Source organism: Lissotriton helveticus, chromosome 7, assembly GCF_964261635.1.
Source record: "Lissotriton helveticus chromosome 7, aLisHel1.1, whole genome shotgun sequence".
Lineage (NCBI taxonomy): Eukaryota > Metazoa > Chordata > Amphibia > Caudata > Salamandridae > Lissotriton > Lissotriton helveticus.
Genome location: NC_136068.1, coordinates 923,130,238 through 923,150,072, shown reverse-complemented (window position 1 = coordinate 923,150,072; position 19,835 = coordinate 923,130,238). Strand labels below are relative to the sequence as shown.

At 42.8% G+C, this 19,835-nt stretch overlaps 1 protein-coding gene across 1 annotated transcript in view; it reads right to left on the bottom strand.

The window, feature by feature from the left end:
• DND1 (DND microRNA-mediated repression inhibitor 1) overlaps nucleotides 1–19,835 on the bottom strand; it is a 235,313-nt gene that overhangs the window by 194,929 nt on the left and 20,549 nt on the right. The window contains exon 4 of the mRNA XM_078653446.1: nucleotides 7,498–7,914. Coding sequence (XP_078509572.1) covers nucleotides 7,498–7,914 — 417 coding nt within the window. The remainder of the gene's footprint in view (nucleotides 1–7,497; nucleotides 7,915–19,835) is intronic.

Here is a 19,835-nt window from a genome sequence, read left to right as displayed (position 1 = left end):
TCATACTCCATGTTGGCCGTTGTATCCGTAGCAGCCTTTTTAGGTCGAGGGACCGTCGCACTGCGTAGAATTGGGCGGAGCCCGAAGATTTAATGATTCTTAGAGGGGGCTTGGAACCCCACCCCTCTTCTCCATTGGCTGGCCTAGTAAATGCTGGCCAGCCATTGGAGGAGAGGGGCGTCACTTGGTTCAAGCCCAGTCTTTTTCGGATTTGGGGGCGTGCTTTTTTCATTCTTTCTACCCGTGACGTCATCCGTCACTCAGCAAAAAACACGCCCCGATTCCGAAAACTTCAGACCTTTGCGGCAGCCATTTTTTTGTTCCTGTCGCTGTGGTACATGTTGGGATATTTTGTATAAACATTATTTGTAAGATATTTTATTGCTTGCACTTTGTTAACGGGAGGAAGACACAAAGGTATGTCACCTAGGTGAGGACAGCTCGAAATATAACCTTTATAGAAATACTGTGACATACGTTTGCGCAAATCTGTTGTCAAAAACCTCTGTCGCGGTTGTTTGCGCATGCTCATTACACTACCCCCGCAGCGCTTGCTCAGTGCACCACGCCCGGGTGGCAATGGCTATTGGCAATGTAAATGACAATGCCATTTATGATTAAAAAAAAAAAAAGAAAAAAGTCATGAGCAATGCCAATAGCTCTACCTTTAATAATGCCGAGACCATTGCATTGTAAAAGCTTGTTGTAATGTCTTAAAAATTGTTAGTCTTTCTTGGTTATGCTTTTAGGGCAACCTAAAACATTTTATGTCCTCCTTTAAGAAGCATCATATGTTTGTTGAAAGTTTGTCCTTAAATTTGTATTTTTATTCGTTTGCACTTACAAGCCCTGAAGAAGTCCTGTAAATGGACTAAACGAGTCGGCTGTACGTTGCTGCAATGTATCGGTTTGTGCTCTATTCATGTTTAGTAAATGCCAATTAGAGCATATTATTTGGCGATTTTTCTTCGTTCAAAGAATGGCAGGTGACAGACTAATTTAGTATCTTGCTTTTGGTTTACAACTTTCAATAAGTGCTGCCTGTCGTAAAACCTTGCAAGGTTGCAAATAATATGCTTTAATTGGCATTTACTCAACATGAATGGAGCACAAACAGATAAATTGCAGAAACCTCTTTGCATCCCGTAAAAATAGAAACTTGAAAGATCTAATTGTTAGATCTTGCATGCAAACGAAAAAAGAGCCAATACAGAGAAGTATTGAGGGCATGCTACTGATTCAAGGCAACTATAAATGTGGTAATTGCTAAGTTTGTCCTTTTGTAATTGAAACAACAAACTGAATTTCAATGGTCAAACAATTGCATCTAAGCGTACGACCAATTGTAAGACAAAAAATATTATATATTTGCTGATCTGTCCTTGTAACAAAGGATATGTAGGGGAAACGTTACAAACCCTTAATGTCAGATTGACTGAGCACAGATCAGTCAGCAGAACGAAGAAATTTGCTTCGCCAATGGTATTTCATTACATAGAAAACAATCACACCCCCGATATACGTTGGTATATCATAGAAAACATTCCATGTAATGAAGCTCTATGTTCAGAAACCATTAGAAAAAAATTTGAAGTATTTTGGATTTTCCTGTTGGATACAGTAAATAATGGGTTGATCCAGGAAATTCCCTGGGAACAAGCCATTATTTAGTAATCTGTTAATTATTGCGGTACAACTGACAGTCTGTTTTCTGTTTTAAGATGAACCTACACAATCTTCTGTGGTTTTGGACTTCATCAGTCAATGGGATAGGATAGTCTGTCTCTTAGCTTTATCTTGCCATTTTATCTAGAGACCTCATGTGCTAAGAGTATGGCTGACTGGTTTTTGGAAGACCACAGTCTGTCTTCCAATTCGATACTTTTATTTTATCGAATATTTCTAATTTTGAATTAGATGCATTATAAAAATACTGAAGATGCATGTTAATTTACCTAATACTTAAATATTATTATATATGTGCAATGTATACACTATCGCATGGATGTAGTACTATATTAATCAGTTTGGAATGGCGGACGGCTTTCATTTTAGTAGTTTGTGGTCTAGTCCCTTCTCCCTCTCTCACTTAGTTGCCTGCATAGAGAGGCTTTCTAACACGACTGAAGATAAGAGCGATCATACCTTCGAAATCTGTCCGATAAAAATATTGGTTTAGTATCATTATGAATATTGTCCTAATGTATATCTATATAGACACAATTTATTGCTTTCTTTAAGATGGCGGCCGAAATACATTTAAGTAGTCCATTGTTGATATCTAGGACCTTTTCGTCCAAATTGGGCAAAAAAACACGCAAAACTCTAGCTGTTTAAATAGAGAGGTCGGTCCTTATATCTGTATTTTTATTCATTTGCACTTAACAGCCCTGAAGAAGTCCTGTAAATGGACAAAACGTGCCGGCTGTCCATTGTGTTGAACTGTGTTTTTCCTGGAATAAAAATAGAAAATAAAAAAGAAACATCGAAGATTTCTTTATTTGTTGGTCATGGACAATTGATTTGCTTTTGTTGATAGAATTTCTGGGTGGTGCACCTTCGATTTGCTCAAAAATGATTATGGTCCCGCTGGGAACTAGTACTGTGGCGGTGGGTACCGTACAGTGTGCACACAGCTCACACCTGACCGTGGGTAAATCAGAGTAGAAAAATCGGGTTAGGTGCAGCTAGATAAGAGGCTCCACTGTCAGTACCTTTTTTTCCATTGAAATTGCAGAAACCTATTTTTGCATACCGCAAAAATAGAAACCAAGAAATTCCCTGGGAACAAGCCCATTATTTAGTAATCTGTTAATTATTCCGGTATAACAGAGTCTGTTTTCTGTTTTAAGATGAGCCTTCGCATTCTTCCGTGGTTTTGGACTTCATCAGTCAATGGGATATGACAGTGTGTCTCTTAGCTCCATCTTTCCATTTTATCTAGAGGCCTCATGTGCTTAGAGTATTGCCCACTGGTTTTTGGTAGACAACAGTCTGTCTTAAAGTTCTATCCTTTCATCAAATATTTTTAATTTTTAATTAGATGCATTATAAAAATACTGAAGATACATGTTAATTTACCTAATACTTAAATATTGTTTATGTGCAATGTATACACTATCGCATGGATGTAGTACTATATTAATCAGTTTATAATGGCCGACTGCTTTCATTTTAGTAGTTTGTGGTCTAGTCCCTTCTCCCTCTCTCATTTAGTTGCCTGCATAGAGATGCTTTCTAACAACTGAAGATAAGAGCGATCGTACCTTCGAAATTTGTCCAATAAAGATATTGGTTTAGTATCATTACGAATATATGTCCTAATAATGCATCTCTTTATGGACATAATTTATTGCCTTTAAGATGGCGGCCTAAATACATTAAAGTAGTACATCGTTGATATCTATGACTTTCGTCCTATTCGGCAAAAAAAAAATGCGTAAAACTCTAGCTGTTTAAATAGAGGCCGGTCTTATTCTTCACATCATGTCGATCAAATGGAGAAGAGCGTTTTGCTGGAACCCTGGCGGTTCATTCAGGAATAAAACAGAGACCCAAAGGTAATCCAAAATGTTAGGGACATTAGAGCCTTAGTCTGCCGATAGTGCCACATATATTTAAATTCACCCTGGTTTGTTTTGTATATAGCTCCACAGTACCCAGGTGTCCAATTAGGACCATGGATCCAGTTCCATGTTCATGACTGTGCATTAAGATATCGGCAGCAGGGAGAGATTCTTTATTAAGTAAGCATATGAGACATCATTGATGTTCCAGTATTACACCGCTATGCTGCTAACTAGTCTAGAGTTATTAACTGTATATTGACGCTATGCATTTTTTCACCTTTAGAATTTGGTACCCACTCGGGCCACTGCTAGCTGCAATCTTACGTCTTCGATCTTTCCAAAAAATAAGTGTAGTTCATATAATAGGCTGTACCAAGGTGTTTTGGGATATTTAATTACATGTCAGAATCTTGGAGGAAATTGAATAGTCTCCCTTAACTTACAAAAATAAGTTGTTAAACCTATCTAGATCATACAGTATTACGATAATTCATATAAAAATCTGAGATACTGCCAACCTTGGAACTTACGGACCGTAGAAAAGGAATTTTAAGTGTGTAACCTTCAACTATCTTAAAGTAAGGTTATTTACATAAACAGCAAGTTGTTATCAATACTGAAATTTAGACATAGAAACGCATGGTTAGTTGTCGTTACCTTTTAAATAGGGAGAGTCCTATCAATACAGCAGCATTGCTTCAAACTTTATTCCATTACTTTTCAGCATCTTTAGTATGATGAACCTTCTAGACCTTTAGTTAGATTCACTAGATTTTGGTTTACAACCAAATTCTTTCACGTGATTAGGTTGTCCTCGTGCTAGGCTGTAAATATTTTAGACTATTTTCTAAAGTAAGGAATGTAAAATATGTAAAGAAAACATTCCTATAAAAATATGCATCGGTCCCCAATTTCCAATTTTGACAATATGGGCCTTTATTCTCAGTCTTTACTACTTTGTCTTAGTTCTTTCCTTATCTCTATTTTCATCATTTTCAGTTTCCATTTTTACTTTTCTGGTTGTGTAATATTTGTATTACTTTCACGTATTATTTTTGTCAATGTAATTTGTTGTAAATAGGTAAACTTTGACTAGAAGTTCTTCAGCTTATCAGTATACAAAGAATATGACTAAGTTCTTCAGCTTATCAGTATAAAAAGAATATATACAAGAATAATTAATTTCATTACTAGGACAATAAAATGTTATCATCAGGACAGGTTACTGTTTGCTGTCAATATAATTCTATCCTATAATACTGTTTGGTTAGTCATCAGTTAATGAATATTCTAGATACTATATATATATATATATATATATATATATATATATATATAAGTATGTAACCATTATGTTGTCTTATGCAGTTTTTTGCAATAGACTATTCCCTGATGAAGACAGTAGTGCGGAAACGCGCATAGTTTTTATCTACCTCTTGCCCCCATCAAATTTGTCAAGTATTTGGAAATGATTATTGATTGTATCATTTTGAGAAAATAATTTCTTCATTTCATCCCTGTATAGAATTTATTGATTTTGTTTATTATATGTTAATATATATTTTGCAAAAATTAAACTAACAAAAAAACAGATTTAAAAACAAAATAAAAAGAACTATTTTTAATAACAAATGTTTGTCGTCAGTATGTGGAAAATAATGGGGTTACATTTTTATAAAACCTAGAATATTAGTTTGTGGTTATATAGAAGCTTGCTATTGGTTTCTTTACTCACATAGGGCTTTAGGGATAGCCATTAACTGGGCCAGAAGTCTACGATTAACTTTCCCAGAGCAAATACAAGAATATGCACAGTATAGGTTACCCAGCACAATTCATGTTTTAATCCAACTACAAGAAACTAAGGGTCAAGGCCATAACGTTATGGTCTATAACACTTTTTAATAATAACTTTATTTACCATTTTCCGACATTTACATATCAGTGTTATTTGTACAGTTGTTCCTTCACAGTTCGTCCACAGTTCCATAGGTACTACAGCATCATGCAATGCTGTACACAAGAGATAGGACTGTATGACAAATTACAATGCATGACCATTACATGATAGACTTTGCCTTTGATACATCCTCAGAAATCAGGTGAGACTACATACACAATTATTTCCTTGAGTCTATACACAATATGGTGTCATTCTGCTTTTCAACCCACACCAGTCGGAACTATGTTATCAGGAGTAGAGCTTGGGGCTCCAAGTAGCTCTTGAGCAGACCCCAGATGTCCTTTGGTCGGGATTTGGATGGAAGTAGTGCAACATATAGTTCGCAGTTCAACATTACAAAAAGTGAGGCTGGATAGCCATGCATTTGTAGTGGGAAGCCGCTTGCTGCCCCATTTAAGAGCGATCTCTCGTTTAGCCAAAAGCAGCGCCAGCGCAATAAACCCTGCGTAATTTTTGTGGGCATGTTGGAAGAAGTACTCCAGAAGTGCAACCTCCGGGGTGGGGTCTAATTCCAGTTGTGTCATTTGTGAAAGAATGTCAAAAATGGCAACCCAGAATTTTGCAATCCATGTCAAATGAGGAAAATCGGCAGAAGGCCTGTTGCATTTCCGAAAATTATGGGGTCACCGAACTTCATCTTGGAGTGGGATTTGAGCACCCGCAGAACTAATTTCTCTGTGATTGGGAGCCATGGGTTGTGCGCTATGGGGATTTCAGAAGAGTACAGGGATAGTTTCTGGTGACTCGTAAAAGTTTATGCCACACCCAGCTCGTGGTGGAGACCATCTGAATGTCCTTGGGATCACAAGGGAAGCCCTGCGGCAAGATGGCGTGGAGCAGAGTTGGGAGCGCCAAGTCAGATTCAGGCCTACAGGCGTGTGTCTGGGTGATGCCATGAATACGCAAAGCTGGCCTGTGCCACTAGATAGTATATTCTAAAGTCAGGAGGCCCCGGTCCCCCTCTTTCGTACGGCAAGGTCAGGGTTTACTCATCTTATCCTAGGAATATTGGCCCCACCATGCCAGACTGTCAAGGTGTGACCTGAGGGTCTTAAACTATCTGAGAGCAGAATGGGGATATTGTGGAACATGTATTGAAATTTTGGAAAAACTAACATTTTTATAAGTGCAATTCTGCCAGATATAGAAAGCGGGAGCCGTAGCCAGCACCTTATCTGCAGCTTTAAGGTTGTGTATGGCGGAGTCATAATTCAGCCATACCATTTGTCCACCTCTCTATGAATCTGAATGCCCAAATATCATGACCCCATTTCAGTGGAAACTCATTCCCATGCAATGGTGCCCGCTGTTAAAGGGAATAGCACAGACTTGTTCCAGTTTATGCTCAATCCAGAGTAACCACTAAGACGAAGGCTCAAGGGGTCGAGATTGGCCTCCGGACAGCGGATTTATAGCACAATGTCATCCGCATAGAGCTCGGTGAGGCCTGTATTAAACTGTATACCTCTATGAAGATGTTTATCTTGAAAGTGGCAGACCAGAGGGTCTAGTGCCAATATAAAGAGGAGATAACAGGCAACCCTGCCTGGTGCCCCGGGAGAGAGTAAATGAGGCGATAGTGTGCCGTTCAGACAGTCTCGCTGTGGGAAAGGCGTAAAGTAGCGCTGCGAGGTCTATGAAACCTTTGGGGATGCCTAGCTTCCTCATCACGGCCATTGTGAAGGGCCATTTTAAGGAGTCAAATGCCTTCTCTGAATCCAACAGGACAGGACCGCCGGTCTATAGCATACACTTGGGATAATTTGCAAAACAGGAAAACTACTGCACCAGCTTTCCTTTCACAGGGTAGTCAAGTCCATTCCCTTAATGAAAATTCCTTGATGGGGGAATCTCACCTTACTTGCAGGCATACATTAAACATGGCAGCTTCTCCTATGCACCCTCTTACACATTTTGCTGTAACATTCACCCTCCTATCAAATGAGGCTTAATTTTTGTACTCACCAAGTGATTTTAGGACTTGTAGAGCAACAACCTCCTTTGCCTGATCATGCTCGTTTTGCAAACTCGTTTTGTCAGGCATGACCCAGGTGTACCCACTGAATGGAATTGGATAGCCTGGAATGACAGTCTGATACCAGAAGCGCATCAGTCCCTCTGGGCTAACAGCCAAGAGGTTGGTCAAGAATACTGGAGAGCCCAGCTGCATCTTTCTGCAAAGCATGCATAGTAAATCCACTTTACTGCCACGGAATTTCAGCTGGTCCAGTTTCTTTTTCTCAGACTGCTGGGCGGGAACAGATGAAATTGTCCAATTTGGCTCACCAGGAGTTGTTTTCTCTGAAACAATTCGTAGTTTTTGCTTCAAGTCCGGTTTAAGCCAGTCCACGCTAAGCTTCTGTCCATACAACCTTAAGTTATCTGCGGGGGGAAAAACATCATGGAGTTTGTTTATGGAAGCAGCTATATAGCAAGTCTTTCCCAAATAATTGTGACATTGTTACCACAACGCAAGACCAGAACAAGTTACTTACCTTCTGCAAGGCCCTTCCTGGTGGATACTCGTGCCTTTAGAATATCACAGGAAACCAGACTAGATCCAGAAATTATTATTAGCAGTATCCCCCACATGCCGGTAGGTGGCGTTGTGTGCCTCAATTTAGGTGACAAGAGTAGAACCAAACAAGCACCACTTCTGCATTCTGACCAGACGTCCATTTTATTCGTTATTCTCCTTTCTGTGCCCTCAGACATGGAGCTGAAATTATTGGTGACCGCGAGTTGGTTTCTAACTAGGGATTGCTCAGATGTTAAACAAGCTACTACGCAGAATGGGGAGGGATGGCAGTAAGTAAACTGCAGATTTTTTTTGTGCAGAGTTTTATATAGCGTGAACTAGACCCGAATCGAATCAGGTATCAGAGCGCTTTACATAGCACCAGTTACGTTGGTTTTTTTTTAGGCACGGGGAGATTAAGTGATTTGCCCAGAATCACAGGAGGATTTGGCGTCTTTACCGAGACTCGAACCCAGATCCCCAGGTCCGAGGTCCAGCGCCCTAGCCGTTAGGCCAACTCCTCTCTCCAAGTTTCCCGCAGGAGAAGGTGCTTCTTGGTTAGGGTACATCGCAAATACATAGAACAATCCACTATGACTGGGGTCTATATTTTACTGCTTTCCTTTCTCTATTACAGAGAACCCATAAATATACTGATCATACATCAGAGAATCTTGTGCGATTGTGTAAAGGTTTAAAGCCCAAAAGTCAAGCTGATGGGAGTGGTTCCACTTTCGAGGAGTGAGGCAGAGCAAAGAACGTAGACAGAGTGACTGACTGGCTAATGTGAAACAGTCATGACTTCGGTGGTCACGGTTCATAGCACCAATTTGTCTACAAAGGTGGTGGTGTAGAGTGGTTGCACACAAGTTTCTTGAGCGTAAAGCACTTGCGGTTCAATCGCTGGCATACTGCTTGAATCCCCGAGACAGACTGTTTTTAGTGTTAAGTTATATTCATTAACTCTGTACATGGGCTCAAAGGGCATACGCATGAGAAATGTTACCAAATGTAAGCGCATTGAGGCATAAATTAGTTTTTTCAGGAAAGCAGGTGTGGACATTATGGAAGTACAACCTTTCATACATCACAACTGAGGACTTAAAGATGGATGATCAAGTAAACACAGAAAGGACCAATTACCCTTTACTGTTTCCACCACAGGTCATTGCTGGACCAATTAAACATCAAAATAAGTACATTTAAAATGGCAGATGGTCAGCTTTTCAGACAATGCCAGGGAACCAATTTCGCTTAGTGCATACAAACTATGTAAGGGTTCCAGTCTGCAAGGACAGCCACCACCATGGTCAGCAGTTTGAAAGCATGTTAACTGTAGTCGCTCAGTTTCACTCAAGTGATGCTTGTGAAGTCTCTGGTGGACCACCCTGTCCTGTTGTTGAGAGAGGAGATCCTATCCAAGTGGTAGACAGATCAAAGGGCAACTCCTGGCTCAGTTCAGGGCAATTTGCAGGACGGACCCATTCGAACTCAAGAAAACCGCAGGAGAAGTAGCAGTTGAAAGGCATAGAAGTCTGGCTTTCCATTCCAGCCGGAAGGAGTATCCTAGCAAATTTCTTGAAGGGAACGCCACTGCACAAAATTATTAACACTGAACGTTTTATAGAGGAGAGTAGATCTAGCCAAGGCAGCCCCCTATGGTCAAAGACACAGTGTACCACCTCATAATGAAGACACCACTTGTGATCCACCAGACATATGCCGAGTTTGTTTGCTTTGGTCTGAAAGGACAGGTAGGTGGTTGGCTACCAGAAAGATGTGCTCCTGAACCAGCAGTCTCCCGAGACAGAACCCAGGAACCCACTCCGCCCTACATTTTGCACTACTGCATGGCAGTCATGTTGTCCATAAGGACTTTCACCTGCCTCCCCTTGATGGATGGCAGGAAGGTGCCCAGGGACAGAAGAAATGACTGAAGCTCAAAGGAAAATGTGGAGCTAGCTCTCCGCTGGAGAGGAGAGGCACCAGATTTCCACATCACCATGGTGAACCTCCACTCTCCCCTTTCCCCCCTTGTAGACCGTGAAGTTCAAGTGGGAATCGAGAAAGTAACCCGACAGGTTAATGTTTATTGGCAATCACACTAATGCAGGAGTCCTGAAAATCAGTGTCGGGCTCGATCTTGGGCTGATGGTGTTTGTCAGCACTGTAAGATCCAGTATGGACCTAGGCACTGGTATAAAACCCTGAACTGGTGTTGAAGTGGGTCTGGTAGGGAGCCCTAAAGAGGGAATTTGGTGTCGGGGGCAGACCCATTTGCAGACATCCAATTCGAAACCCATGGGGCGTGCAGCTGTGCCAAAGAGCTGGAATCGCACCAAATATTTGAAACATGGCCTCTCTGAAAGCAGTTATCCACTGCAGGGTCTATGACAGCCTGGAATATTCAGAGAGCGCTGGCCCAATTGCAGAACCAGGACAGATTCTGTTGACACTGAAGGTGTCAACTTTATATAGATGCCTTTGAGCCTTCTTGTTCGACTCTGAAACAGAGTGGCAGGAAGGGGTCAAGTTCCACTTGGCTTTCCTAACTATTGGATTAGCCATGTGGCAGGAAGTTGGATATGTGTTTCGAACGGGACCTTTTTATGCTCAATTTGGGGCTTCACCTCTCACTCGGCTTTGCGTACTTAGTGCACAAATGTCACAACTTGGGAGTCTTGACAGGAGCCCAAACCCCATAAACACACCTAGTGTGGGTAAGTTACATCTGCGGTTTCAAGTCTCAGCACAGCTTGAATACTGTCATTCTTGGTGGGGGCTTTTTTCCTAGGACAAGGAGTTGGGGAATGTACAAGTTCTTGGAAGACAAACTAATATGGGAGCAGTGCCTCCGATCATGTCAAATGATCCAGAAAGAAACAGTAGTCCACACTGGGAATGGTGCACACATTCAGCTCGGTTCCATTACTTCCACGGACGAACAAAGTGACTGCAAGGTGGCACGATAACACCTAAAACCATACTAGAGAACTGTAAAGAAATTACTATGGATCTAGTCTGGAGCCTGGAGTTATTTTAACAGTAAGGAATCTGCAGTAAAAAGGAGTCCATCAGAATGTTAATGTATCTGCTAAATGTATGAGCTAATTATGTTCTTGAGGCATTACGTAAAGGCCACTTCGGCCAAAAAAGCATGTTGAGTTTCATCAACACTGCACCATCAGTTTTTATGGTCTAGTTTAACAGAGCAGTCGTCGCCAGACAATTATGTAATACTCAAAACTAGAAGGGCTTTGACTTCACCCACACATTGGGAGCCAAGGTGCACCCTTTTTGGATTGGCAGAAGTTGTGAGCTTCTGCAAAAAACAAAAAATGCTTGCAATCTAAACAGCTGTGTTCATTTTGTTAATTTACCCATCTACACTTATCTAGGGCACATGATAGTTGTGGCATTAGCAGCACAAATGGGAGATGGAAACTCATTAAGTGAAGCACGTGTTAAAAAAATATAGGCTTTTAAGGATGGCCGGTTAGTACACTGTTCTGAAGCCGGTAGATATTTCACAGGTTACTGCAGTAGGTGAAGTTTTGGTGTTCGTGATCCAGCCAAACAGTGAGGATAGAAGATTTGCACTACAATATTCTTGTTAGGCTCTCATATGAGAAATAGTATTTTGCTCTGCCAAATGTAATTTTGTATGCATCTGTACTTTTTAGGACTATGAATTGTTGCCACGTGGAAAACGTATACTCTGTTCAGTGGCTTGGGATGGTTATGGTGACAAACCAATAATAATAACGGTTATATACAGCCGAGTTTATGATCAAACATTACTATAAAGGCAATAGGCCTATACGGATTGTGAATAGTATATGTTAAGACATAAGGTATGTCCAGGTGGAAGGTTACCACTCTGGATTAAAGCCTACAGATGGGATTTTTGTACATGGAACCTCAGCTTTCTATAGTAGGCAAGGGGGTTGGTATAAAGCCCTCTTATACAGGTACACAAGACCTGCACTGTGAGAATATGTTTTATACCCAGTTAGGAGAAATAGTATTTTGCTTTGCCAACTGAAATGGTTTATTAAGCAATTTGCAATTTTAGGACTAATTACTGCCTTGTGGGAACGCTTACAGTTGTACCGCGCTGGAGACTTGGAGAGAGTGAGAACACGCAAGCTGCGCTGATGTGTGTGGCCCGTGCTCCGAATTCGTAGCCGGTCAGGTGCGGAGGAATTACGAGGGGCATATGTACGCTCCTCTGTTTGAGGCAAGTGAAGGGTGTTATGCAGCAGGTAGTAGTGGTGAAGTTAGAGCTGCAACTCCTTTCCTCGACGGTTGCGTAGACTGACTTCGTTGGGCCGGTTCGGTAGCCCCCCCCCCCCCGCCATCGCTTTTTTTGTTGACTCTTGCACCTCTGCTATTTTGTTTTATCACCGCATTCCCCTAACAGTACCTATTCTTACACCCTTTTCTCTCTCCTCTACAAGAGAGAGACCTTGTTTTTTCTACTGATTATTGTTTTTGGTCTCTTGAGCGGGCTTTGTTTTTAGCTGCCATTCATCTCACGATATATCGGAAGTTGTGTGTTGAAGTATATTATATAATTGGGCTGAATAAAGTTCAAGGCCAAAAGTAAAGACTTCTGGGCCTGGGAATACACATTATCGCCCCTTATCTGTTGTTCACTTTGCCATCTTCTGCTTTGTCATCATTTAAGGTATTACAGTCATCGGGTTATTGAGCGTGTCGCAGTAGTAGAATTAATTACTATAGCACACAAAGGTTTGACTTAGAAAGAAGGAAGCGGCAGCAACATCAAGCAAGTGTCAGCAAGTATTTAGCAAGAAATCAGCAGCTACAAGGGTGGTTGATCATCAATACATTCAGACAGATACAAGGAGTATCATGTGCACTGTGGAGGCCTATGCCGCAATGCCATCTCCTCGGTGGTGCGGAAGTGGCCAAGCTTTATTTAGGTTGATGCGGCTAGTACCTCTTTGGAGGGGGTTGCTCCCAACTTAAATGTATTTTCATTGTAAGTTTGCCACCTCATTCCTTGCGAGCCTCCACTTTATTTTGAGGAGGTGGAATTGGCAGATTGGGAAGGAAAGCGGCAAAGGGCAAAGAGCACCAGCGGCATCAGTGATGCCGGTGGACGAGTGGTAATGTGGTCACTCATGGTTATGTTATGTTATTTTTTGTCTTTTATAGCGCACGGCTACTCCATAGAGTGTCCCGGCGCTTTTATTGAAACCAATCACAGAGTAACACAACACATTGGAACAAAGTGAAACAGGGAACAGAAACAGACTACTGGGCAAAAAGCCAGGTTTTAAGGCCCTTCCTAAAAATCAACAAATTAGAGGTGCTGCGAAGTGCCAAAGGCAGCGTGTTCCACATCTGTGGTGCCAACAGCCCAAAAGAGCGGCCTCCGATGCGGGCCCTTTTTACTCGAGGGACCACCGCAAGGAACAGGGATTCAGACCTCAAGGATCGGGTCGGGTGGTAAAAGGCAAACCTCTTCTGGAGATATTTTGCCCCCACAGCATGGAGAGCCTTATGGGCTAAGGTCAAGGCCTTGAACATTTACCGTTTCCGGACAGGCAGCCAATGGAGCGACTGCAGGAGTCCCGAAACTCTGGCATGTCTATATAGGCCAAAAATGGCCCGCGCGGCAGAGTTCTGGACCACCTGGAGCCATTGCAAAAGGTAGCCCGGCAGGCCAAGATACAGGACGTTGGAATAGTCCAATCTTGAGCCAATTAGGGCCTGCACCGTCAACTTCCTATGATCTACTGATAACAAAGGAAGAAACTTACGCAGCATCCTAAGCAGGCCAAAACAAGTTCCCGTGAGACCAAGAACCTGAGATCTTAACGCCAGGCCATTATCCATCTTAATTCCCAGATTCTTAGCTAACTGGGATGAGTGTGCTGGAGGGAACATGCTGACCGGCCACCATTCCTGCCAGTCTGGATCGTGAGGGCAGCCGAAGAAGAGTACCTCAGATTTATCTGAGTTGCATTTGAGGCTGTTTAGCTGGAACCATTTGAAGACAGCCCCAAGGCACTCACGGATACTCTCTCCATCAAACTCTTCTCCTTTCCTGCACGTAAAGAGGAGCTGAGTATCGTCCGCATAGGATACGAACTGGGCCCCATAAGACTCCGCCAGTGCCGCAAGAGGGGTCATAAAGATGTTGAAAAGCGTCAGGCTCAACACAGAGCCATGCGGAACTCCGTCCCCCAAAGGCGGCATCACGGCAGAGCTGGGTGGGGCCCAGACAGTTTGTCGGCGGCCAGCCAGAAATGATCTAAATCAGCTAAGCACCGTCCCCCTCAGACCGATCTCATGGAGTCTGATGAGGAGACCCTCATGGGGGACGGTATCAAAGGCCGCAGACAAGTCCAGCATGACGAGCATGGCTTTGCCTCCCGAATCCCGCACCTCTTTAATGGCCTCAGACACCTCCAGAAGCGCCGTCTCGGTGCTTAAATTGGGGCGGAAGCCAGATTGGGTGGGGTGCAGGAGATTGTGAGATTCCAGGAAATTGGAAAGCACAATATGAACATGCTTCTCCAGGATCTTCGCCAGCGCCGGGAAGAGAGAGATTGGCCTGTAATTGGCCAAGGCCTCCGGGTCAAGACCAGGCTTCTTAAGAAGGGAAATGACCATCGCCTGTTTACAAGCCTGCGGGACCACCCCCGACTCAAGGAAAGATTCAAGAGCGGGTTTGCCAGCAGGTTTATAGCATCGGCCATTTTCGCAAGGAATTTGGCCGGACATGGGTCAAGAGGCGACCCAGACTTAAGATTAGCCATAAGTGCCAGCGACGAAGGAATCGAAATAGGTGGAAAAGCCGCCAAAACTGAGCCTGAGAAAGGCCGTGAACAGTTTGATCTTGGTGGTGAAAAAAATCAGCGAGAGCCGAGACCCAAGAGTCCGATGGAGCGGCCGGAGTTGAATTAATTCGTTGGTTGAGTCATTTAGTTTTTAAAGGTGGAAAATGCCCTCCAGGTGCTTGCAAACTGGTCGTTTAGTTACACCCTCAGGGTCAGCTGGACCTACACTCAGCCAATCTAGTCACCCCTAAATTACTAAAAACCATCAGGCAGAAGAATCTCCAAGCCGATCAGTCCCATCTCACTGTATTGTCCATTTTCTCCATGGGACTGAGGGGTAAAGAGTTTAGGCATAAGGATGAGGGTTACCTCCAGGGGCAGTTAATGTAGATGAGCTTGGCAGTTAGGGTCCTCTCTGTTGACAGTTCTGCATCAGCTTAAGTTTATCACACAGAACTTAGTGGAACCTACTCTTCCAACTCTGCTTACTGACCAATGTCCTTTAACAGTAGCAGTCGAAGAAATGGACATTGAGGATGTTACAGTTAATCCCGAAATAAATGGCATTGGAGCCAAGTTGTTGTCTTGAGCCTGAGTTACGATGGAACCTACAGGCCCGTTGGTTATAACCAGCCCCATAAATGTTGTGGAGTCATCGGGAGCTCTCGAGTGCCTCAGAATGAGCAAACGGCATTGGAGCCAAGTTGTTGTCTTGAGCCTGAGTTACGATGGAACCTACAGGGAGGTCTAATTTTGATACATATTACTCTTTAAAGAGGATGCCCTAGTCAATTTTAACATTAGAGAAATAACCTGCTAATTCTGATCACGTGTTGGATGCACGGTCCCAGATTCTAATGGGGGTGTAGTACCTTACCTCTGCCGGTTCTCGTTTAGGAAAGGCAGAAAAGGGCATGGATTTAAAATCTCAGGAAACCCAGACTAACATAGTGGCGATATAAATTGGAGTACAAGTGGGAATTTGGGATGACCCTGGGGCTTTCTTTAACTGGGCTGCCCGGAGATACCCCAGTGTTAGGATAACTTGTCTCGTACCACCTGTCGGGAGATCATCCACCTGTTCAAGGGGAAAACGCGAATGCATCTGCGCTTAAAAATATTTAGTAGATTTATCCGATTTTTAAAAAGGGAACACCTGTAGGTCTGGTGATATAGCTCCATTAAATGACGCTTCCTTTGTTAAACAGTTTAGGGTTGAATCTGATGCGAAAAGTAACGGGGCCGAACCATAGAGAATGAATGATTATCTTTGTGTTCCCTTACTTTGTTTCGCATATTACAGACAATGGTACAAAAAAACAAGGCAAACTCAACACAGCTACTGAATAAATCCTAAAAATTATGCCAGGTTCTGGATGTGCCAGCAGCCTTTCTGGTGGTGCTATGAGCAGTACTAAAGAGCAGCAGATATGCACTGGAGGCTTTAACCTCTTGATGTTGTTCACCCTGGGTGTTTTATATGGAGCTTGATACTGCAGCACATAGGGAACATCTGTTTTAGTTAGAGGGTGGGTTTGGCCATTCCTAAGGCAGATCAGTTAATTTACGCACGTCCACTACAAGAAGCAAGGCGCACCACATGCTGCTTAAACAAGAGTTGCAGAGTCCATGGCCTCTGCCCCCATGTAGGACCGGTGGACCTTCTCCGAGGTTCTAAATAACCCCCTTAACCCCTACTGACCTGTGCTGCTCAAATGCAGAGGTTCACTAGTCGTCGGTGCCGAAATAACCCTGCGCCAGGCAGACAGCCCTACAAGTTTATTTGAAACATTGCTATTGCCATGGTCCCACATAAGTTACTGGGCAGAGATTCAACAGCTCATCCTGGATACAATTCAACAGGCATGTTGTCGAAGTCAGTAATATTTAGGTGTACAATAGAAGAACCTTATGAATGTAAATATTTCACCCTATTTAATCATGAGTAGTGGAATTTACAAATGTAACGTGCGCTTAGAAATGTAGAATGGCAAAATCGTTGGTACATCTATAGAATTGTAGACATTTCAGAAGTAGATGAACACCTACAAACTAGTAAATCTGTGGGTATTCACATATTTCATTCAAAATGAAACCACATGTACATTTACTTGCTTTAAAGGAAGGATTCAGTGACTTGTAAAAGGGGAGGAAACCGCCCCATATTTTAAAGGGATATAATATATGGGTTTGTCTACGAAAATATTTCCCTCTGGAGAATTTTTTTATTAAATCTAGGTGCTTCTACTAACGCACATTTAGACCTTATTATTGCATGAAGTTTTTCCAAACTACAAAACATCTGTATACGCAGAGTACTCTAATGAATCTAAACTGGTCATAAACGTGATCTCCCCCTGCTGGAATTCTTAGCGAAAGCACGTAAAGTCATGAACCTGCCCAGAATATGAGACCTGTCTGAGGGAGCAGATTTCCAATTTTGTTTTAATTTGGCCCTCGGAACCCACTGTTCTCTTTAAAAGCATGGACAGTGCTTCCCCAGTGACAGGCTTAAATTCTACAGCCCAGCACTCTTCCGAAAAAGGAAAGAGCATTGGTAACGCTTGCTTCTTTGTAACCCCCCTTACAGGAGCGCCCATGCGGTTTTATAGAGCACTGTTAATGGCGCGCAAAGACATCACAGCCCTTTAAATACCATCTCTCCTCTAAGGGAGCATTCTGTGTCCTGTCTTCCTTCAATACCACAGGTTTCGTTATATTGATAGAACTGTTAATCAGCAGACCAGCTCCACACCCTCATGGCGTGATGTCCATTGCATGAAAAACTCATGGATGTATAAATGCTGTGAAGCGATGGCACATGGAAGAGAGGGGCCAGTTAAACTTTATAGCACCGGGGAATAACTGCAGGCAGATTCTGAGCCTAGTCTAGCCTTGCACGTGCCTCAAGCCCCCGTTCCCGGACCCATTCACAGTCTCAGATTTCACCCCGAGCACAGAGGAATGCAAAGATGTCCCCGGGCTGAAAGAATCCAGCCTGGGGGTGAAAACACATTTAACAAGGATGCCACATGGCCTTCTCATTGACTTTCACAACCTCTTTCCTTCATTCATTTAGTTGCTTCCCTGTGAAATGGATCCAAATAGAGAACAAGCCCGCGAGTGGTGCGCGTGCGAGCTACAGCGAGCCATGTGCTTTTAATTATCTCACCCGTGACTGGGCACGATAATTGAATCCACATGGCGGCGGTGCGGGTAACCGACACCAATAGGCCATGGGCGGAGCAATGCACCCGCCTTTGGCCAATTGCGTGCTGTCCTTGTTAAAAAGATGCACGCAAAGGATAATAGCGAGGCCCAGAAGGAAAAGCACAAGCATGAGCGTGTGCAAATCCTAGGTTAGTTTTCAAACTCCCTACAAGAAGTCGCTCGCTGCGCGAGCAATGCTGTGCACTGCAACGCTAGGCACGAGACCTAAAATGGAGATTCCCAGAGGACTTCCCAGCCTCCCTAACTTTTCACGCCTCCCTCTCGATGGTAGTTACTAATTGACTAAATGGTGGTATCTTAACTCTTTGGAGCATGTACTCAGTTTAAGGTACTGAGGACAAATTTGAGCAACCACATTATTTAATCAGTGGACATCAACTTGGAAATCAAGATGCTTAAGCTCTGGAATCCTAGAGATGATAATATTGTGTACAATAAAAGAAACGGGTGTACCTTTTGGTCTAATAAAAGTTTGACATGCTTAGGGAGGGTTGTTAAAAATGCAAGCTCTGGTCCCATTCAGGGAAATCCTATTATCTGGTTTGAGAAGCACTTGGCTTTATTCAGATCATGTGGAAGGAAGAAATTAAGTCTACATTGGGGAAGGCTTAGGGTCCCCTTCCTGTAAGAAAATACAGTGCTTCATTAAAGGGGCATGGTATTCAGGTGAGATGGCCTTGGACAGTCTCCCGATAGCTATAATTAAACAAGAGCGCTCTGCATGGGCTTATTTTCTTTATCCTGTGTTCTCCTACTGCTATGCAATAGGGATTATTCCGTCCCCTTGATGAAGCATAGTGGTTCCATTATGGCCTCAAAACTTCCCCTGCCAGCTTTAGGCAGATCGCATTACTGGATGCGTCCAGAAAAATGTTTGCTAAGAGCATACTTCACCTCCAGGAGTGGGTTTTTGGTAATGACCTCATACTTGCAGAGCAAGCTGGGTTTCATAAGCTTAGTGGCACTTTAGAAATCACTGCCCTGCAAATCTTGATCGAAAAATATCCAATAGGCAAGGGAATGGCCTTGTATGATGCCGTTATAGATTTCTCCACTGCTTTCGACCGGGTGATGTGGTGGAGGAAACTGACTGCAATGGGGATCCCCGCGCATTTGCTCAGACTGATCATTGCATTCCTCAACCTGTACACAGGACCTGATGGGAGGTTACCAGGGCCTGTTGAGTAAAGTGGAAATCCACAATGGGTTGAAGCATGGGTGGTTTTTTTTCTTTTTATATTAAGGACTTGCAGAGTAGGGTAGAGACTGTAAAAGGGACTCACCGAAAGTAGGAACAATGCAATTTAAGGGTATACTTTACACGGATGACGCCATCCAGTTAAATTTAACTGATAGGATTACAAAGCCATCCTAATTACCCAGGCCATTATTCAGACAATCCTTTCATAAAAATAAACCTCAAAAAGTGAAATCATGGTTTTTAGCTCTCTGGGTGCAGGGTTAAGAAAAATATGTACTGGTTTCTGGGGGGAAAAAACTTGATATAATTAAGTTGTACCTATATTTAAGAAGGAATTTTCTCAAGCAAGTGCCCTAGCAGTGACCACATTGGCTAGTGCAGAATTCTGTAAGGCAATATATCTTAGGCCTCCGCAATTGGTAGGCTATATAAACGCTGTGGGCAAAGACATGTTTTATCAGTTTACAAAATTAAAACCACACATGTACGGAGTTACACTTGTGACTCAGTAGATGAACAGCAGTAAGACTTTGAGAAA